Here is a 23,453-nt window from a genome sequence, read left to right as displayed (position 1 = left end):
CAGATACATCTTGTAATAGTTACGGTATCTACTAAAGGAATGTTTCAAATGAGGAGACAGGGAGCTGGGGGATGGCTCAGCAGCTACACTTGTTGCACAAGCATTGAGCATGAAGACTGATGTTTGGATCCCCATGACCCATGATGCCAAGTGCTTGTGTTAGCTCACCTTAATTCCAGGACATGCAATGTGGTGACAGGAGAACCCTGGAGCAAGCTGGCTCCAGACTATCCCTGATCAGTGACCTCTGGGTTGCATTGAGAGGCCCTGGCTGAGCAAATGGTTAAAGATTCCTCATCTCAACCTTGGGCCTCCCCATGTCTGTATGTGCAACCACCATGTGTGTGACTATGCATACATCCTTACATACCACACATGCAGACACAGCAAGAATAAAATTTAAAAAAATGTGAGTAGATACCTCAGTTGGTAAAGTGCTCGTCACCAAAGTATGCAGACTTGAATTTGATCCCTACAACCCATGCAAAAATGTTGGTTGTCCCACCTCCTGATCATCTATCTCTTATCTCTTCTACCCTTCTCCCATGTAGCTCACTGAGCATTATAAGGGGTGATACTGATGTCCTTTTGAGGACTGAGCTTCCAACAATTCTTTATTATTAGCACTTTGACCAAACATGAGTACTACTAAAAGAATTACCTGTGATCCAGGGTAATAGCATTCCTAGTCTACAGGTGTAAACGGATACATTTAGATGGCAGTTTGAGAACACGTCCATTTAGTAAAACAGAAGCAATGGGTTGATCCGTAGGTTCTATGATCTTCTAAGCCATGGACTCTGACCAACTTCACAGCACTAGTTATGAGTGCTCTCTTGGGGAATAAGCCTTAGTTCTAGTCAGAACACAGTTGGTTACCTCCGTAACAGCATGCCATGACTGCACCAATGGCCACATCTTGCCTGATATATTGGTATTGTAGCAAATAAGCTCCATGGGGGGATGGGACCCATTGATAATGCCTGCAGAGGGACTTCATTAGAGAAAAGCACATTAAAACTCTTATTTAAAACTCTGGCCAAGTTACTCCACCTTTTACTCCACCTTTTCATAAATCTATTAAGGAAATCAACTGGCAATTAATTCAGCAATGAATACTCTGCCAATAAAAAAAAAATCTCCAGGCTCAATTAGCTTTTCTAGTGAATTCACCTAAACAGTTAAAAAAAAAAAACACACATCATGCATTTTACATAAACTCTTTATAAGAATGGAAAATGAATGACTCTTTCCCATCACATTTTGTGAGGTTATCAAACTCGTAATATCAAAACATGATGACAGCACAAGAAAGAAAATTATAATCACTTTCTTCCTTGAATATATTTTTAAAAGTTTCTGATAAAATATAGGCAGTCCTCATTTGACAGAGCAACGGGGAGCTGCAAAATTCACCACACAGTTGAAAATATATAAACTGAACTTAGTAAGCAGTGAATAAATCAATAATTTTTCCCAGTTTTTTATAATTTTTAGATAAAACATGAACAATTCTCTTAATGCCAGTTGGGGTCCAAGCAACACTGCTGTGACTTGCAGCATCAAAAAGGTTCGTGGCTTTGGTTTCTTTGCCAGCATTACTTAGTGAGGGGCATCTCCATGCTACTTGTCTTGGCCACTCTTGCGCTTGTATTAATAGCTCACAACAAAGGTCAGTATGTCTGGGGTTGCCCATTTTTCCATTTATGTCTATACATTTGTTTAAAGTTGATGGCAGTTTCACATGCTGTCACTTATTTCCCTTGTTTCATATTTGCTGGCTGAGCACCTTTTTAAAGAAGCAGAACTTGTAAAACTCTGCAAGGGTTCAACCCTGCGAGGTGAGTGGGGAGCACAATGACATGCTCTGCTGTCAGTGTCAGAAATCTGGATGGTACTGTTTGGGCTCTGGTATTTTTTAGCTTAATAGTAACAACTTTCATCTGCACACCTTGGAAGCATGCAAAGCAAGGCCTGTCTAAATGTTGGTTCTATTGCTCAGTTTGCTATATAATATATGGAGGGTAGTTATTTAAAACTCATTGAATGATATGAGCATAACTAGTAACATTTTTCCATACTTATAATATAATGATATACTCAAGCAACACATTTCCATAAGGATAACTATAATAAAAGTTCCCACATTAATAGAATACAGGAGGATAATAATTGTCCCACTAGAACCAGGGTAATATTTTATAAAATTTACTACCCACTTATAAAAATAAACACACAGAAACCTAGAAATGTAGCATTTTCTCACTCCACTAAGGGTCTTTAAAAAACTACATCATAGTAATATTATATTATTAGTAGTACTTATTATTAACTTATATCAATAAATTTCCTTCTGAGATTAAGAATAAGACCAAGATGGCTTTCTATCATTACATCCATTTCAGCACTGTAGTGGGAGTGTTGGCTCAGGGAAACTGCCTCATACTCCTCAAAATTATTAGAGAGAGAGAATCTAATTAAACTGAACAGTATACCATGTTCATGAAGTAAAAGATGGAAGTTGAGATGAAGTGAGACAACAGGATGACCTCAGATCTAATTAAACTCACTATGAGTTGTGTTTTGTGTGTGTGTGTGTGTGTGTGTGTGTGTGTGTGTGTGTGCGCGCGCGCGTGTGCATGTGTGTGTACAGGCACTTAAGCTAATCAGAAATGGAGAAGGGACGATGTATTTTTCTTTTGTTTCTTTTTTCTTTTTGCAGACGGGATCTCTCTATTTAGCCCAGGCTAATTCAGCCTCTCTGGTGCTGGTGTGCATGGTGTGACACATGCCCAGTGTAGTCAGGATGATTGAACAGAAGGAAAACAGAACTGGAGGAATGCTGCTCTTCGATGGTAGAAATGGCTATATAAAATTGTGGTGATTAAGACAGTGTAGTGTTGGCAAAATGATGCAAATAAGCCAATGAACCAGAGCTTAGTTCAGAAACAGACCAACACATACATGGTCAATTAATTTACAACAAAGGATATCTCAATGCAGAAGAAGAGGACATGATGGGCAGCTTAGCCAATGTTTTTTAATCAACTGCAAATTCCTGGAAAAGGTGAATTTTGATTATTTTTTAATATTGTATAAGAAATTAGCTCTAGTTGCATTCCAGAGCTATATTGTGATCTGAAAGCTTAAGATTTTTTAAAATGAAAATTAGCAACACAAGTTTATGAACATGGAATGTGCCAAACATTTTAAAGGCATGAAGGTGTTAAGAAAGCCAGAAACGATGAGTTATATTGAAAAATGAAATTTGCATTGGTCACAAAATACCATTAAGGGTTCAAGAAAGCCAATACCAAGGTGGAGAAGATGACTGCAGTACATCTGTCTGACAATGGGACTTCCAACCTTACATGCAGAGCTGCACAGCAATATGAAGAGACACTCTGAAAGTCAAATGGGAAGGTACTTCACAAAACGCAATAACCATTAAGCAAGAAACATTGTGCAGACTCATCCCAGGTAAGCACAAAATTAAAATATCACTAAACCCCAGTGTCAGCCCAAAAGATGGGATGAAATTGGAGAGTGATCACACATGCTGGGAAGGAAGCAGAACATCTACAGTTTACATCTCATGCTGGGGTTGTATGTCTATGGAGCTTTTCAAAAGCATGTGAGACCAGCCCGTGCATTACCTGTATCACCCAGATATTCTACTCACTGAATCTATTCACAAAAACATGTACACAGAGGCGCCAATGCACCCACTTGGAGCTTCACTGTAAAGAGCAAAAGCCTGAAAATGGCCAAGACTGAGAGACATATACTGTGTTATCTGCACAGAGTTGAACAATATGTAGCAACCATAACAAGCGAAATAGGACTTGGATGGATCCCAGTTAGCAAAAGTCAGACGTTTCAGAGCATATAGCATATGATTCCTCATATAAAATACTCAAGATGGAGATGTGTTACTGACAGTCAGTGAATCACAGCAGAGCTTCCCCAGGCAGAAGGGGGTGACTGACGGGTGTCCATTTGGTCCCCTTTGAGCCAGGTTCTGTTTCTTGACATAACTATTGATTAAGTAGGCTGATCTCTTGTGGATTTCCAAACTTTTCTTATTGACTTAGAAAACTGATCACCATCTATTAGGGAAAAAAACAACGCTGGCTGTATACTACATATAATTCTGTGCCAATCATAAAAGGACTTGTATTTTCATATCAAAAAAATAACCTATGGATGATTTATCATCTTCATTTATGTTTCATTTTTGCAGCTTATAAAACTACTGGATGACAAAATGAGAACTAGTTGCATTCTAGTTATGAATGACCTAGATACAAATGATAAACATGTAAAAAGAAGCAACTCACTAGCTAAAATTTCCAAAATTCTGAAGGGATCCCCAGAATGGTGCAATGTGGTGGCCCTAACAGGTCTGAGGTACCAAGAGGTCATGGTATAGCCCAACCTCTGAGATATAAGGACACAGCCAAGTAGGTTAATGTTAGTGTCATGCACTGTAATTGCTCTGCTCAACTTACACAGAAGGAACGTCTTCAGTCCTTTATGGGACCTTCACTGAACAAAGGTAAAAGCTTGGAAATTTATAAAATACCCAACTCCATCCTAGAGAAGGGACACATTATGTTTATGACTATTTCTTTCCATGTCCATGAGCAGTCCCACTTACAGATGGCACAAAGGATCATCGCCTCTTGCCATGCTTTTGGTGTGACACTTGGTACAGATGGGTAAAACAGACTCTACCTACTGCCCATCTATTTTACAAGCAGAGATCCTTATAAATAACTGTATTTCCTTTAACAAACATGCACTGTTAGACAGTAACTTCTACCACCAATTCCATTTCTATATATTCTTATTGGAAAGATGTTCCCAATAACATAACTCTCTAAAACTATAGTGGACAATGTAACAGGAGCTTTGAAAAGAGCCATAAATCTATGGCAATCATCATATTGATTGTAAATAAAATGATTTGGAAAGTAAAGACAGTCACTAGTGAAATCTGAAAACACATCTGAGATATGAAAATCAGAAGCTGGGTCTACAGGCTGCCCACAACCTGGGAAAACATCCAGTATTTACAATTTCCAGTCACAGAATAAACGAGAACACATTTCAGTTCATTTTCCTTAAAAACAAAACAAACTGAAACAAAAACAAACAAAAGAAAACCAAACCTCCCAATGAATGAAAAAGACATTGATTCAAATCTATATATCAAAATAAAAAGTAGAAGAAAAAGATGAGGAATTGCAAATGAAGCTCCCATTATAGGCTTAACAATGAAATGGTATCAAGCAATTATTTAATTGCAGAGGAATGATGCTTGGTTTTACTGTTGTGTCTCACACAGGTTAGAAACAGAGCAAATGAACTTAATTATACTGGTGACGACTGGCTGGATACAAAAGTTGCTCTCTAAGTGATGTATTAGGCTAGAAACCAGGTGCCATGTATGGTCTGGGCATCTTCTTGCAATAGAACAGATAGATCCCTGAATGCATTTCTCCAAAGCTCTGAGACAATGGTGTGCTCTGTACAAGGCGAGAGCTCCCCACGCATACTGTGACATCACTACTCTACCTGTCACTTACAGACCTCCCTGAGAGGAAGTGAAAATGATTGAGTTCAGTAAATGCAGGGAAAAAAATTAAATAAAAACATATGGGTATAAACTTCTTACAAATGGTACAGAAAAGCACAAGGGCACACTGAGCGAGCTGGAAGAGACTCGTTCTTCTCATTATGCAAATGCCTTTTGCTAGAGATATTTTCTATTTTGGTCAGGATGATCCTCATTACTACTTTTACTATGTGAAGCACAAAACTGTGTATCTGTTTTAACAGGAACATATACATAATTACTCTCTGCAGAAATTTTCAAAAATGTCAAAATATGAATTAAAACACCAACACTTCTTTTTTTAAAGGTTTCTTATGTGGTTCCAAAACATGCTGCTTACAGAATGAAGTCTTGGTGAAATGGATGAGAACATTTGGAGCAGTTTCTAAAATATGCATTACTTATTTAAAGCAAGGCTTAGCTCCGGCTATATTATACAGAAATTCTTCTGAGAAACGTGTAAATGTACAATGAAAGCCAAGTACCTCAATTGCCCCCCGTTTTCTCCAGAAAAGACCCCATCTCTTTGTGGTTGAGATGGAAGTTCACAGGTCTCCCAACCGCAGGCTGAGCTCTGTCCCATCCAAAAGGAGCAGTTTTGCTTTGGCCATCACAGCCCTCTGGTGCAGTGACTGCCCAGTCCTCTTTTATCGTAAGAGAACTCCATCTGGGGATTGCATTGGAGATGAGCTACAGTGCTATCCAGTTGTATTCATTTTCTTTCCAACTCAGCAGGAAACTCGCCAGAGGTGCGAGGTTTTGAGAGCTGACAGTTTCAGACCACAGTGGCCGAAGACATAATAGCATCCTAACTACAAATGACCAATGTTTTCATCTGACCAGATCAAAATGTCAGTGCCAAGACAAGGTGCCTCAAGGAAGACCTTAGCCAGCTGTCACAGAATGTGACCTCACATCCTGTCCGCCCCGAGCAGTCACTGGAAGGAAACATCTAAATGAAGTTATGATGTCCCTTCTCCTTTTTGCGACCCCGACAAACTTCTTGTCTCTGACATCAGCTTTCTTCCCGGTAACTTTCCTCCTGACCTACTAACAACATGCATTTTCCCACATTCCAATTTGTCAACCACAGTGACTTTTCCTGCTGCATTAAGTGGCCCCTGGAGGAGCAGAGAGCACACCAGAAACACTGACTTCCACAAGACTGGATCTTTTCTGACAGAAAGAAGAGTACAGAGATGGCAGGTACCTTTTCACCTTTAAAAATGAGAAAACTAAGATAGGGGATTTGCAGTAACAGCACTTGTTATTCGCATGGTGGGAAGCACACCATGAATCTCAGAGTCTCTTGACTTCGGGTTAGGTTCTCCTACCAGAACGAGGAAGCCAAACAGACAGAGAAGACAAATGCCACAACGAAGAGCCAAAGCCAGTAAGTTCTGTGCTTTTGCTAGTGTTGGGTTTTTGTTTTTGTGTTGTTGGTTTATTCATTTATTTATTTATTTTACCTCTGAAGGGATTATCCAAGTCAATATCTTCTTTTCCTTTGATTTTCAAACACTTTGCCTGCTGTACAAGTCTGGCAAAGAACAGAAATAAAATCTAGATTCATTATCCTGTGATGTAAGAATAAATCACGATACCAGCACAAATTTAAATAGAAACCAGCGGAGTAAATGACAGCGAATTAGTAGGTGTTTCGCTGCACAGTCTCATTAGAATGTTTCTTCAGTTTAAGAAATAAAGAAAATAGGAACTCTTGTTCAGAAACCCTGACTTTGAAAACTGAACCTTAAAAGTCTTTCCCTCCATTCACCCCCAGAGAATGATCTCTTCTGGCTTGAGGAGCCATCTGGGACAGTGGGTAACAGGGTGGTAGGTGGGTAAATAATATGCACTATTCCCAATTTGGGCACTTATTATTTCAGCCAGAAGATTATAGACACTGAGCTCAAACAAGTGTATAAAGTAATTTAGTTGCATTGCTGAATGTCAGAGAATTAATTAACTTTTGCAATGTTGCAGAATACAGTGAGGGCTAATTTTGTAACTCTTTCATCACAGGACTTCATTAAAAATCGAGATTCCTGCTTCATAGCAAAGACTGAAGTTTTTCAAATGAAACTTCTCCAGGGTTGCTAATTAGCTACTAATTAATTCTAGGTAAGCAGAACTTGAGATCATTCATTTATCTGCATGTATTTATGAGTTTAATAAACATATAATAATGTGCTTTGTGTGTGTTTTCTTAGTGCAGTTAATGGTTTTCATTTTATCCCCACTGACAGGCCTGTGAGCTGGTCATGGTAGAATGGGGAGAGGAAATGACTCCACTACCCAAACTCTACCTCAAAATCAGAATTGCTTATAGATAAACTGACACATTTTTATCTATCGTTTTTATCACAGCAGAAGTACATCTACTCTTTAGATAGGTATCTTCCTTTTTTTGATCAAAAGAGCAAGAAAAAGTTTGAATTGTGACCCCATCTTTGGACCTTCTGCTACAGTGCACGGTAGTGGGTGATGCCAAGCAAAGAGCAGAAACAGGGTGCAGGAACCCCTGACTCGATGCCTAGCACTCAGTTCCTAACTCTGTGAGAATGACTGAATCTTTAAACACTTGAGTTTCAGTGTTCAGTCTGTGACGTGCAACATACAACATGCCTAACTGGGTTGGTTTGTGCAAATAGTTAAACAATATATTTTTTAAATCACTATCAAGGCCGCTATACACTATTGATCTTCATACAATCTGTGCAATGTTTTAGCAATTCAGTGCATTTAACTTTTTTTAGATTCCCTGTGTATCTCTATGTGTCTTCAGGATTCATTTGCATTTTTCTAGCAAAGAGTGCGAACTATAGAGAGAGGATTTAAGCTTAAGTAGTGAGTTTCCAATGGTCAATGTGGGATGCTGGGTGTCACCAACTTCTGTGCTCAATGTCACAGCACAGACATTTTGTACAGAAGCTGGGGGAAATGAACAATTTTAGTGCTGCCCACCTGTTTTTGGATATCATTGGGGATTTCCCTCTCAATTTTATAAATTTGATGGCATTGTGAGTTGATTTGAAACGCCCTGACAACATCCCTCTGCAGTCTATGCTGGTAGATCTATCACACAAGATTAAAAAATAGAAGCTTGTCTGCTTTACATGATGTTGGTGGGATTTTAGAAAATTATTTTAAAATAAATGTATCTGGTGGCATTTTTTTAAATGCAAGTCATTGGAATTAATCAAGGCTATCTTTCCATTAAGTCCCAATTTCAAATGGTTACATCATTGAGGAGATACCCAAGCCAAACCCTGTAAACAGTTCGGACACTGAGAAATCCAGGTGCATAAGGGCTCCCAGGCTCTCACTTCACTTCGCCTTATTCTCACAACAATATGCAAGACTTATAAAAATGAAAACTGAGGCTCAAAAACACCAGACATCTTGCCCCTTCTTAGACACACAGAGACAACAGTGCAACTAAGACACAATGTCAAGTCTTTGGACAGTAAATGTAGGCTTTCTTCTGTACCACAGGTCATCTCCAAGAGGCATGATGCCTACTGCTCCTTTATTGATAGAAGAGGCCTTTTGGGGGACCTGAGAGAACATGTCAAACACTTTGGCTGAAATGCCTATACTGTGCTTAGTTTTAGGATAGGAGCTGGAAATCAATGGTCCACCAGTCAATTTTTACCATGTTCTGGTACACAGAATTTCCCAGTAACACAGGCATAGTTCCTGTCTGTGGCTACTTTCATGACAGTGGCTGAGTTGACAGTGGTAGCGCATATTTAGTATCTGGTTCTGTAGAGAAAATGTTGGCTGACCATTGTTCTAGAAGTAAAGAAAGCAGCCTATAAAGTCAGAATGTGTATAACACACATGTCTGACACTTATTTTCAGGTAAATTCTCCAAGACTATGCAATATTCTTTTAGACATTTCTGCCCTCGGATTGAATTCAGTCAAGATGGTTCCTCTCAACAAAAGGCTTCTCATGTGCCAGGGCATGAGGACCTACACATAGCACCCCAGCTGATGGCTTATTTCATTTCTCTGTGGTACATTTGCATAAGGAAAACATGATAAAGTACCTGCCAGCAGAGGAATAAGTTGAATGGACAATATACATCCACATACAGAATATGATGCAGCTGTTAAAAATGATACATTTATTTTTATTTACTAGAGTATTTCTGATGCATCTTTTGGGGTGTGTGTGTGTGTGTGTGTGTGTGTGTGTGTGTGTGTGTGTACTGTTGTTGATGTTGTGTGAATATGTTCATGAGGGAGCACTTGTGTTTGAAGGCCAGAGGTTGACATTGAACATCTTCAGTTATTCTCCCATTTATTTATTTATTTATTTATTTATTTATTTATTTATTTAGCAACAAAGTTTCCCACTGGAGAGATCCTGCAGTTCACAGAACATCTAGGCTGACTGACCAGTGAGTGATGAGGATCCACCAGGCTCCACATGCCCAGAGCTGGGGTTACAGGTATACTGTTACCCTAGATTTTAACGTAGGTGGTGGACATCTATACTCAGGTCTTCACACATGTGCAGCAGGCACTTTGCTGACTTAGCTAAATCCTCAGGTCTCCCATAATGTGTTCTTTCTATTTTTTTTCTTCTGAGACAGGGTTTCTCTGTGTAGTTTTGGTGCCTGTTCTTGATCTTGCTCTGTAGACCAGGCTGGCCTCGAACTCACAGCGATCCACCTGGTTCTGCCTCCCAAGTGCTGGGATTAAAGGCGTGTGCCACCACTGCCCAGCATGTATTCTTAAATATATGAATTGTTTCAGATTAAAACCACTTAATGTGAATTTTGTAAAGAGGGAGGATTCACCTATGTATTTGTATGAAGATGTAGACACTGGGGAGGTAAGGATGTTAGCAGAAGTGGCTTCAGTTTGCAGAGATGAAGAACAGAATAGGAACGAGAAATGTTTGACTCTTAATAATTCTCTTTAGTCTGCACCAGTTAGGAGGCTGGATAGAAATGGTCTGTATACTATTAATGTTTTTATGTTCTATTTATTTACATTTTATGTGTATAGGTGTTTTGCCCACATGCATGTTCTGGCAACTGTGTGTGCCTGCTTCCCGTGGAGAACAGGGGTATCAGCTATAGTCATGGACAGTTGTGAGTCATCATATGAGTGGTAGAACTGAACCCAGATCCTTTGGAGCAGCCAGTGCTATTAAATGCTGAGCCATCTCTCCAAGCTGGTACATTTTAATTTTACTCATCTATATTTTCTAATTTTCTTCTAGTAAGCAAGTAATGATTTTATAATGAGAAAATCATGTTAACCATCCCTGGTTTACTATGCAAACGAGTGATAAAAGATTATTTAAAAGCCTGATTGGGTATAAAGGTGAGAAGAAATGCCTGCTGGAGCTCAGGCAGTGGTTATGTTTTTTGGGGGTCCAGGAACACTAATATCTGCTTCACAGGAGGAAGCATGCAGGCCTTAGAACACGGTGTCCTGTAGAACTTAATCACTAAGAGCCCTGGCTGAGGCAGGGCACCAGCAATCCAGAGATTCACAATAAATTGGAAACTGCTTGATGAGAATCATCCCGGGAAAGGTCTCTTTCAGGATCTCACTGACCAACACTGGGAACTGTGTAACATTCAGCAGGACTAAGGCTTGCTGAAGAACAACACGGCCGCCCACTAGGTGCTGAAGGACCAGGACCCTGGGACTTGAATCCTTCCATAGCATCCCAGCTGATGGCTTATTTCATTTTTGACCTGCAAATTCAGCAGGATCTTATGTTTCCTCCTTCCTTAGTGTCTCCCAACTACCCATGGTCTTGGGGACTCTGCTGTAGGGAGCTGCTGAGCATGTTGCAGGCATTGTCCTTTCTTTTATCCCGTGTGACTGTTCCCTAAGCAACTGCACTCACCTGCCTCTTGGCAGCAAAGATCACCAACACACCCACTCTCCAGTCCACAGCCACTAGAACCCATTACCTTAATTCTGGCCCTGTCTTGCCACAGACCAGTGAGGGTAATTTTCTTATTACTAACAAGGATAATAACATAAATCTCTGGCAATTTTGTTCGCAGCTGTATCACTAAAGTTTGAATGGAGCCAGCCCAGATGTTTGCTGAAGGGATAAATGCTGAGGGAATGGATGGATAGCTTTAATTTCGGGATCTAGCTGTGGTCAGGGTCCCACATTCGGCAAGGTAAGTGTTCCTGAGCCACCTCTAGGATATATCCTGATTTAGTTCTGATGGCGTTTTAGCACTGAGTGGGTTGTGGTATGGGATAGCAATAGAGGGACCAGAGGACGTCACACAGCACAGAGTCGCCACCTCTGTGCTGTGTTAATGGGGGAACATGGTTATTCGCTTTGGTCTCCTCATTCTTATATTGAAGAAGTTAGCGATCATGGATTTCTTGATTAAGGGGCTTAATTTAGTTACAGATGCTGAATTTTCTCTCCAACCAAGTAAGTGAAGATCTAAGTTCCTACTGGTCCCAAGACGATTGTTAAATGAGGACTGTAACTAGGCCAATGGTAAGGTTTTAAAGTCAGCAAATTGTATAAAAGTAGGAAAGAAGATACAGAATCATGACTTCAAGGGTCTTCGCGATGTGCCAGGCTAAGCCACAGGATGTGGCTTCATCAACATTTGTCTCTATCTACATATGCCTTAATTCAAAATGTAATATATGAGCTCTCGCATTTGCATCCATTTTTAAAGCAGTGGGGCCTCTGGGAGGAGCATGAATGTCAGTCACTGGCTGAGTGAACTTAGATGCACTAAAAATCTTATAATGTAAAGTGGAGGGCTAAAGGCAAGAGAGGAGCTGCCTTTTCCTTGACTCTGTCTCCCAAGGCCACCAAGCCTCAGGCACACATTGGGTGTTCAAGTCTACTTCACTGGCCGAGTGCCTACTAAGCACCGGACAGTATTCTAGGTGCCAGAAACGTAGAAGCATAGAACACAACCTCCTCTCCTTATGTTGGCTGGAACTGCCCAAAAAAGGTGCAGAGAAAGCTGAGCCATGGGCAAGGGAGGAGCTGTGGACGAGAGGCAACGTGGAGCAGAGGGCAGGAGCAGACACACACTGCTAGAATACAGATAACACTGTGGCTGACGGTGACAGGGGTGGATGGGAACACCCACAACTGATCCCAAGCAAAAAGGACGTCTGATGCATTAAAGAAAATCTACTGACTACCACAGAAGTTTAATATGTGGAAAAACTAACTGTTATATTTTGGAGAATGGCCCCATAGAAGGTTATTTTATGTTACAGCTGATTTGAGAGGTGGAAAGGAACTAGTTGTTTCATGGCAGCGCGATTTATTATCACAGTCATTAGGAGACAATTCCATCATGTGCTGTTTGCTCTGATTATCGCAATTTCCCCAGCTAATTTTTATTATCAACACAGACCTTCAAGGAGCATATAGATGTATGAATGTCAGGCATTGGGGAAAGCAATGTGGCATTTTCTTAGCTTCTTAAATTAAAAAAAAATTAGTCGCACTGACTGAAAATGATAGGAATTTTGGTGTCTGGTGGAGCTGTCAACTGTGCAAATTTAATGCTTTAGTGAACATTGCTTTGGGGAGGTAAAGGAGTTTTGAAAGAACACTTGGGTAAGAAAAACCTGAAGAATGCTCTCCTCAGACTTGAGATAAAGAGATAGCAGAAAATGCAGGGGCAGCTGCATTCCATAGGAATTATGTTTACCATGAAGACATTTACCGGTTCGCATTTTACTGTCCTTCCTTTAGTATATTATGGTGAAATGTGTTCAAGGTGGGGACTTTAGTATTATATGCACTACAGATAAGCGGAAGCACCTGAAGGGACACAAGGTAGGACTCTCCCCTGAGGAATTTTATTTTTATTCAGTAAAAAATGTTTGTATCATATATGACCCTAAAACTCATAGCAGAGTATAAATGGACAAAGTATACTCAGCTAGGCCTTCTAAAAGCCTCACGCTGTCTTTCCTTCTTTGGGCTGAATGTAATTGAACATGCTCAGGATCTGAAATTAAGCATTTCTGTATTGAAACTCCAACCTCTCTACTGGATTGTCTGTGCCATTTTTGGACACTTTTGCCTAAACTTTCTGAATCTTCAGTTATCAATGCAACAAAATCAGAATAAGAAAAATACCAAAGCCAGGGCTTTCATAATGATATGATAAAATTAACAAAATGATAAGACATGAATTGCTTAGCCCAAAGGAAGTGGGTGATTTTAATACCAAGACAACAGGAATTGTTGATATGTCCTATGTTTTTAGTTCATTAGACAGAAATAAGCTGGCTGCAATCAGGTGACTTAGGTTTGGGTCCCAGAGCAATAGCCAAGAGGTCTCCACTTCCTAAATACAGCGTCCTTGTTACAAACAGCAAACTGTGGTGACAATAATCTCTATGCTGCCTAAAGCACAAAGCTATAAGAAGTTCTAAACAGTTAGGGGTATTAGGGGTGCTTCTGTCCATGCAGGACACACCTCAGGGAAAACAGGCAATCTGTCTCCACTCAATGCACCGTGAATGCACCATTGCTTACTCTAGCAACACAAGAATGAAGAATATAAACATTTCTTTAAACTAAAATAAGAGAATACATTTCATTAAAAACTAAAAATGTACTTTCAATAGTTGCTACCTCTTATGATAGGGTGAGTCTGAGTTTTAAAGGTAAACACAACTTGAATATGAGAGTTTTCACAGGTCAGTCTTACAGACATTGGGCTTATATATCCTACTTGGTTCTAAAATGTGACCCTTTAATAGATTAAAAAAAATGACCATAAATAGGCTTTCTATTACTGAGGAAAGTAATAGAGTCATAAATATACTACTAGTGACCTCACTGCCAAGATTAATATAATAATTAATATACAATATACATGCTCATATATATGAGTGTATGGCTAATATATATGAGGCAATGCTGTACTTCCATTTGAAGTGTAAGAAGTCTAGAGATGCTAACAGGACAGAGTTTGTTTGCATAAGAAATGACAGAATCCTGTGTAAAACTCGGACAGAGAAAAAACATAGAAGTCAAATGCTCCCCTCCATCTGCATTTGATCTTGTGATTTCAATAATCTGGGTTAGAGCCACAGCAGCCCCAAGGAGGGACTACCGGGAGAAAGGGAAGGGAGATGAACTGTAGTTGATCTGCTCGCAATCAGCCCACAGATCACCCAGTGCCAGTTTTGCTTTCTCTTTCTTCCAGTCTAGTAAGCAGGCATGCCACAACCATGAACAGGATCAGAGATGGGAGTGGGTGTGACCGTGGAGCCAGTTCTGTGAATGCAAGTGCTCTTCTGATGAATGCCTGACTTTAAAGGACGGCTTTGGACTTGAAAGCTGAGAGCAATGGAATGGTTCAGGGTAGGCACCGTGCGACAAGCCCACTTCCTGCTGCGACTTACATAGCTCCCAGTGTACACAAACCAGGGTTTGATACAATAGGGTCACTTGAGATTTTGCATGGTGTCATTAGCTGTTCTTTCTCTCTGTACTAACTATTCTACCTGGTATACTTAAGTGAGAAGCCCCTCAGAAATAGTAATGAGAAGTTTGAGATGGGGTGATAAGATCCCATGTTTGCTGGGGAAAATTGGTTTAGCTAACCTCTGAGATGATACAAAAGTTTCTAAACGCAGTTCAGAGACCTGCTTAGTCTCGGTGATTTGTGACATTGGAGATGAAAATCTAAAATATTTACAGAAGTGATCGGCTGAACTTTCACTTAGGGAAAAACACAGCGGAATGTAGCAAAAAGAAAGAAAGCACATGAGTGCACTCGTCTCTATGACTTCAGAATAAATAAGCCTCGTTCTCAGAGAAAATAGTTTAAAAAAGAAAAGAAGAAGGGGGAAAGCCTCCTTCCATCAAGAACAAGAAGGAACACACATGCTCTCAACTACTCAGAGTTGTAAACAGTGTGGGTGTGAACAAGCAGAAAGAACAACCAGACCTTGTGAAGTGTCAACAGAGGAGTGGGCGTGCAGTAGGTAATAAAAACGCAAGACACAGCTACAAAAATAGAGGCCTGCGTGTGCATGCGGAGGAACCATGCAACGAAGAGGAGGCTGAGTTGCAGTTGTGTGCTGAGCCATCGAAATCCAAACAGCTATGTAACAAAAATGAAATGTCCTCCACATGTTCTGAGCCACTGGAATGAAAATAGGACAGACCTATTGTCCAGCATGCCACACATGTGTGACAGTGTGTCCACTGAGCCCAGTTCTTCCACTGAACATACGTAACCCTGGGACTCGGGGTGTGAATGGGCCCAGGTGTTCTAAGGGAACTCCACCCATGTGATAAATCCCAGAAAGAGTGTGATTCTGAAGTCTGAGACAAGGAATAGACTCTTCTGTCAATCACAGATGATAAAGTGGGGTCTCATGGCCTAAAGTGGGGTTTGGAAAACACTTGGTTACCACTTTTCTCTAGAACAGTGGTTCTCAACCTTCCTAATTCTGTGACCCTTTAATACAGTTCTTCATGTTGTCATGACTCCCAACCATAAAATTATTTTCCTTACTACCTTATAACTATAATTTTGTTGCTATTATGAGTCTGAGTCATAATATATTCATATGTTCATATGTATATACATATATACATATATGTATATATATACACATATATATGCAACCCCCCTGGAAGGGTTGTTCGACACGACCCCAAGTTTAGAAACTCTGCTCTAGAACCTCCTTCAGCTCAGTATTTGTCTGACTCCCAGTGACACACTTATGTTTGTTCTTTTCTGTGTTTGCAATCCCTAGCAGGGAGGATGGGGTACTCTGAAGAAAAGATATTATTTAGATTGCTTGCTTGAGTTTAAAAAAAAAAGAGTCAAATAAGGTTGTATCTGAAGCTTCTCAGAAAACAACTACAGAAATAAAAAATGAAAAGTGCTACAGAAAACTGTAAATTTATATTTAGGAAAGTTAACGTGTTGCCGCCGCTGCCGCCGCTGAGTTAGATTAGAAAGTAAAGAGAGTCAGAACTCATATCCCAGGCATGTGTGAATTAAAGATGACAGACAAGTAACTAATCCAAGGGCACCGTTTAATGTGACTCCAGGGGTATGAATTCTCAGCTCATGCCAAAAACTTCACTAATGAAATGAGTCCAGAGAACAAAAATGTTTGCAAGAGAAAAGGGAATCTTTTAGGACTATACATTTGAGATGTACTTTCTGTTGCTTACGGACAATCTGTACATTCAGAAAAGAGACCTATTCAAATAGTTTGATGGAGGAACAAGTTAACTCTGTGAGGTACTAAATATGACATTATCCAGAAGAATTACCTTGGTGAAATGTAGGGAACTAATACTAGTAATAAATCCATTCTATTAGAATTCCATATGGTGACTTTCCGGTTCAAGGTTCCAAAGTTTCATACCTGGGCTGACTGCTTATCTTTTCGCATTTTCCATTGAAATTCAAATCACGGAGGTTTTCTGATTTGGAATGTGAAGACTCTGATTCCAGATGTGTCCCTGTTTGGTCTCTCAGGCGGTCTTGAAGTGTCGCTTCCCTCTTCAAGTTCATGTCTGAGTATGGGCATCCGAAGGCACTAGTTTGTGTAAAAAGGAAAGCATGGCTGTTAGTTTATCATGATAAACCAGGGCACAATGTCGTCAGAACAGACATATGTCTAATATTTAAAAATGAGAGACTTTCTTCTTTCGAGTGGACAAACTTTGAATGTACAGATTGTACATCAGCAACACAAAGTACATCTCAAATGTATAGTCTTCCCACATTACCTTTTGAGGAAGAAAGTCTCTAGTTGGAGGCCATTCAGCAAACTATCGTAGACACGTTCATTAGCACATGCAGCATTTATAATTTTGGGAACCTGCAAACCGAAGACTAGCCTCCAGATGTGCCTCCAGGCAACAGTGAGGAGGATGCCAAACACCGGTTCCCTCAGGCTGTGCTCTCTAGTAGACAAGCCCTTTTTACCTACTTGTTCCATCAGTGCTGAAGGTAGCTAAGAACCTCTGCCCCTCCCAGAAATCATCGGGCTTTGGGAGCTTTAACAGTCATGTGTACAGAAACACTACAGCTGCATTTCTCTGCTCAAGCTTCCTATTCTTGTTTGGTGCTGAGGGCCTTGGGAGTATATAGCAGGTGACAGCTAGTGTTTGACAAGTTGACCCACCAGATATATAACTTCCTGTTGGGGAGCCTCACCTGGCAAGGCCGTAGGGTCACTGGCTGTGGAAACTGGTTGTTTTCTGTCTGTAATTTTCTCATGTGACACCACTATACCTCCCTAAAAAGAACAGCTATGGGGTTCCTTCCACAGCCCATTGCTAGTATGTTTTACATCTTCGGGCACATATTTATCTGTGGATGGTCAGGATGATGATTTATGCTTAAGCTGTATAATTCTGAGGTATAGAAATAATATTAGAATATTGTTCTTTACTGATGCAGGAAAGTAACAGTATTCTCGGTCACAAAAACAGTTAATTTTAGACTTCAGAACAAATTCAAAACAGACTAAGCTGCCCCTGCAGAAAATACATAAAGACAAGACCCCAAGTGTTGTTTGTTGATGATTCAAGGTCAAAACTGAAACAACTTTGATATACATAACTCCCTGTAATAATTTTCTTTCTACATGTACCCTGATGACTCAAGGTTCAGCCTGCTACCATTATTGTTAAGTCCTGAATTTCAATGTCATTCTCTGTCTGGGAAAGGGCTACATGCTTGGCCATGCATGATTGCCTGGTCAGCATGACTGGCTGATCAGAGCGACCTTCCTAGTCTAAGAAAAACTGTGTGATTCATCATGTGTTATGAGATTGGGTCGGACCCCTGACAATGTAACATATAATTAATTGTCCAGAGTTTGGCTATGGGAGGAGCAGAGGCAATGTAGAGAAGGAAGCTATGGAGAATGTGAGTGAAGTGTATGTGTGCTGAGTGAGAGATGAAGAAGAAGAAGCGTTAGAGAAGGTGAGAGAAATGTGAGAGAATGAATGAATGACAGTGAATGAGCTAAGAGTGAATGAATGATGTAGAAGAAGTCTATGTGTGTGAGTGAGCGTACCAGAGAAAGCTGTGTGAAAGAGCTGCTGCTACGTATGGAAACTGTGTTAAGAGCTGTATGAGAGTGTGAAGGAACTGTGTAAAGTGTTATATGGTGAAGTAAAAGAGAGTGTTACCATCAGAAAGTGTGTGTATTTCCTTATTTTCCCATCAGGTAGAAACAGTCTGGCCCTTGGATAGATAAGAATTTTTCCTAAGCCCTCTCTACTCTGAGGTATTCTTTTTGCTACCCTGGAGCAGATCTGGGAGCTGGTCTGTGATAGTTCAGGAGGATTGCATTCCTAGGTGGCTAAGTAGACCACAACCCAAGTGGCCTGGGGCTCTTCTTGCTCCTCATCATTGTCAAATGGAATCCTGAACTGAGCATGTTGGCTTTGGTCGAGGGGTCAGCTAGAGCACATGATCCATCTAATCAGGCTCTTCCACATGTCTGTGTTCATGGTCCTTCCTCAAAAAAAAAAAAAAAAAAAAAACTTCAAACATTTGCTGTTGATAGCTGCAGAGTAGCTAGTACCAGGGAAAGTGAGGATGCCACAGATTGCCTAGATGCTCTGTGGGGAAAGGTGCTTCCTGTCTCAGGCTCAGAGTCCCCCACAGTGGAGTGAGGGAGAAGCAAGGCCAACTCAGAAGAGTTTCCATGGAGAAACACACATGCGCGTGTGTGAGCATACACACACACACACACACACACACACACACACACACACACACACACACGCTGTAAGACAGACATTTCCACAGTTTCATATCAAGATCCATTAGACAGTGGCTTCTATTATCACCACATTGTTAGAAGAAGCGACATCTAGAGGAGTATGTGGCCAAATATGTCGATGTAGAGACAGTTGGCTTTTTCAGGAATGCACTTCCTCTTTACTATATGTCTGCTTATATTGTACAGAAGAAATTCTTCATGAACACATGAAAGTTGCATCATGGACCAAAGCCAACTTCCCTCTGTCTAGCGTAGAATGAGTTTTCCAGAAGGGTCTGTAAGCATGCGCACTCCAGAAGGGCTTTAGTGGCAAGTTCTAACAAGAGTTGGTCTCTAGAATTGGAGTGGAGCAGTCAGGGCCCACGCCTGGCCCAATGTAACAAGATAGAACTATGTCAGTATCACAGTATCATGGTTGACCAACAGCCTCTGCCACAGATAGGAATGCCCTTTTGTGGGTATTGTTAAATTACACAAATTACTGCTGGTCTATTGGCCTATACATCTTTCAGTTATTGATTACAGTAATATACTATACATAATAATGTAGTGAATCCCCTAAATGAGTAACTAATTGCTAGGGGTTAAGCACAGTAGAGAACACAAATCTGGTAAAGAAGTTAAGACACTCATACCAATAAATAAAATTCATAATAAAAATAAGAAGTCTGTTGGGTGTGTACCATAGGCCATGACAGTAGTGGGTGTTCCACATACATCATTTTCACAATGCAACAGGTTCACATCACATGAGCAATGTGCCCATTCTCTACACTTTCTTGGGAAGTCCCCTGGTTACCAAATTATTAGTCCCAAAGGTGGGCAGAGGTGGAAAAAAAATCTCAAAAAGGCATGTTGAGAAACCCTTGGCATAGATCAGACAGTATCAGGCATGAACAGGAAATCAGATGGGTAGGGAAGTGGGGAAGGATCTGGAAGGAGTTGGGGGTCGGATAGAGTATAGTTAAAAGAAATACTGTATAAAATGCTCAAAGGATTTTTAAAAATCATGGCACTATTTTCGTGCAGAGACATTGGAGGTGTGGATACACACAGTGTTAGGTCAGGGACCTGCCCAATAGCTGGGAAAACATGGTGAGTGGCCTGAGATGAAACACTATTTACAGCAGTGTAGAGCAGGTTATGTCTGTTAGGCTGCACTGTTGGAGATCTAAGAAAGCACCTTCTGCAGAGAAAGGCTAGAAAATTTTACACTAAGAAGAGAGACTGAGAAGTCTTGTTCTACACACAGCTGCTACTTGGAATCATTAACACCCATCTGACACAGACTCCCAATTTGAAGCTTTAATGATCAAGGCCATAAATTGATTTAATTTTTAACCTCCTGTAATAACTTTAGGTGACTCTTGTTACCTGTTGTTGCCCCCACCCGACCCCCACCTCTCTGGCTTATTGGTCCGGCATGGAGAGACAGCGAACACAGAGCTTTCTTGTTCAGTACTTTCTTGTACTGGAAGAAATTTGTTGTCCTGGAACTCCCTTCACTATTCAGTGCATGGCGTCATTCAGCATTTGCCTGTGTGCTGACAGCATTCTCATCCTCTTTGACTCCATGGCCACTAGGAATTCAAAACCAAACGGAATCCCTGGAGCATCGCTAGAATGAAGTCGTTTCTGATTCAGCCAGGCAAGGCATGTGAGGACCTGGATCCCGATGATAGACTGTGAGGTTCCCAAGAATATATTCAATGACAAAAACATACTTTGCAGAAGAGCCTGGTGAAGAATTTAAGGTACCGACGGAAGGTGAAAAGGAAGCACAAAAGAAGCGGGAAGATGGAGCTCTCGGATCTAATTGTCTGCAGCACTTTGAGCCTCAGAAGCGAGGTTATGAATATGCTGGGAGCCTGGGTCTGTATTGCGACACTGATAACCTACATTCTCAGCAGAAAACAGTTCATGTAGAAGAGATGGCATGCTGACGGTGGCCTCCCGTCTCACAAGCCCAAGCCGCTGCCCTATAGGCATGCACGTGTATAAGAGTACACGTAGTTCTGTAGCCTAGTCACATGGAAAAAAATCAGTCCTTGAAGACGTATCAACCCCTTGAAATCTAACTCTGCATCTTTAGATTTAGCTAACTATTGGGGAAATATTGCTCTAAAGGGAATAAAAATAGAAATAAAATAGAACAGAAATAAAAATAGCCAGTATAGAAAATTTCTGTGCTGGCTAGCTTGAAGTCAACTTGACACAAGCTGGAGTCATTTGAGAAGATCTCAACTGAAAAAAAAAAAAAACAGTGCCCCCACCAGATTGGCCTACGGGCAAGCTTATTATGCATTTTCTACTTTAGTGATTGATGTGGGGGGGGAAGCCTATTGTGGGTGGTGGCACCCCTGAGTAGGTGGTCCTGGGGCAGATAAAAATTAGGCTGGGCAAATCTTGGGGTTCAAGCCAGTAAGCTGCACCCTTCCATGGCCTCCACATAGCTCCTGCCTCCAGGTTCCTGCCCTGTTTGAGTTCCTGTCCTGACTTCCTTCAGGGATGGACCTGTGCTGGGGAACTGTAAGCTGAATAAACCCTTTCCTCCCCACGTTGCTTTTGGTCATGATGTTTTAATCGCAGCAATAGAAACCCTCAGTGGCCTGTGTTGAAATTGCATTGAGTTAAGCCTCTAGTATTCAGGGTCTAACAGCACTGTCTGAATGATGGAGAAGTATAATAAGATCCCAGGTCACTGTGGGTGGGGACAGAGAGCAGACTGGCTGGCTGAGGAGACCCACAGGCAGCAGGAATGTTGCCTCTTCTGATGGAGCTGACCACGTCGTGCTCCTCCTTAATTCACAGAGGAACTGTTGTTTGCAGGGAAGGGAAGAGACATCGTGATCTATTAGGCTGGCCCACAGGAAACTGAAACGTGGACATCGGGAGTTTCATACGGCTCACTCAAATCCTTCATAAAACACTGTCAGTGCCAGACTCTTTAACAGTCAAGCCGATGAATAGGGGGAGTAAGCTAAGCAAGCATAAAGCTGAAAGACAGTTGAAGCAAGCAAGGGAGTTTATTCTTTTGACAGATCCCTTTTACCTCGCCATGAAAGGAAACAGTCGCAAACACCATTAGTGACTCACAATGCCAACACTATGAGGTATTAATGATTACAATAAAATGTGGTGGATTTGTGTTGAGAATATGCAAGACTAGATTTTAGCATCTGGAGGTAAAGGGAAACACAAACCACTCATGTCTTCAGAGCAGCACTCTGAAGGCAGCTAGCTCTGCCTCTGCGTCTCAATGAGGTCAGTGTGTGGGAGGAAGCGACTCAGGCAGCGGATGCCGAATCCCTGCATTTTGGTGTCTGGCCAGGAGACCCCTCTGCTCCTCTGTCCTCCTTCCTGTCTCATCAGGGACGTCTCATCCCGAGGGCTGCTGTGGTTTCCCTGTTCCCCATCCTCAGATTTTACAGGCACAAGGTCCAGCAGCAGCAACAGCAGCACGTTCTGGCACCCCGGAATCTGTGTGCTTCTTCTGTTCTGAAGCCTCATCAGTCTAGTAGGATTTGGTTCCCCTACATCAACACCAGTGTCAGTCTTTATTTGAACATGTCCAGCCACCGCCATAACTAGAGTCTGGGTGCTCCGGTGTGGCACACTGTGGTACAGCTTTCCTTGCAATCTCGCCCCAGGACTCAACCCTTATCCCCTAACCTCAAGCCAAGAAGCACAGATTCACTTCCCATATGCCACCTTGCCTATCTTTCTAACCCAGAATTACATCCTATTGTGTCCTTTGCCTCCTAACTGAGATCCTGACTAGCATCTCAGACTCTTGCCCTCTGGCTTCGGTTTGTCGACTGTAGACTCCGCTGACTGCTCAGAGACCTCAGGTTCTGAGAACCAAGAATTATCACTGTGTATCAGCGACATTTGAGCAATCATGATTTCATCTTCACTGCCTAGTGAATTTGGTTCCTATTTCTGACAGTGTCACTCCGCTAAAGATAATGAGCCATGCCCTGTCAAGTCTTGGAGATGGGAGGATGGGACCCTAGGAGCCATAAATAAGTTGTCACAACTTACCTCCCATGTGGAGTGCAGCAATT

At 41.2% G+C, this 23,453-nt stretch overlaps 1 protein-coding gene across 3 annotated transcripts in view; it reads right to left on the bottom strand.

Moving 5' to 3' along the window:
- Positions 1–23,453, bottom strand: part of L3mbtl4 (L3MBTL histone methyl-lysine binding protein 4) — a 410,639-nt gene that overhangs the window by 104,616 nt on the left and 282,570 nt on the right. For 2 of the 3 annotated variants that reach the window (XM_016008230.3, XM_076549830.1), the window contains 2 exons: positions 17,008–17,181; positions 7,090–7,160 (listed from right to left, as the gene is read on the bottom strand). In XM_016008230.3, coding sequence (XP_015863716.1) covers positions 7,090–7,160; positions 17,008–17,181 — 245 coding nt within the window. The remainder of the gene's footprint in view (positions 1–7,089; positions 7,161–17,007; positions 17,182–23,453) is intronic. The other variant, XM_076549829.1, reaches the window with a different exon arrangement.

This window comes from Peromyscus maniculatus, chromosome 13, assembly GCF_049852395.1.
Source record: "Peromyscus maniculatus bairdii isolate BWxNUB_F1_BW_parent chromosome 13, HU_Pman_BW_mat_3.1, whole genome shotgun sequence".
In the NCBI taxonomy this organism is placed as follows: Eukaryota; Metazoa; Chordata; class Mammalia; order Rodentia; family Cricetidae; genus Peromyscus; species Peromyscus maniculatus.
This window is presented reverse-complemented; position numbering and strand designations above follow the sequence as displayed.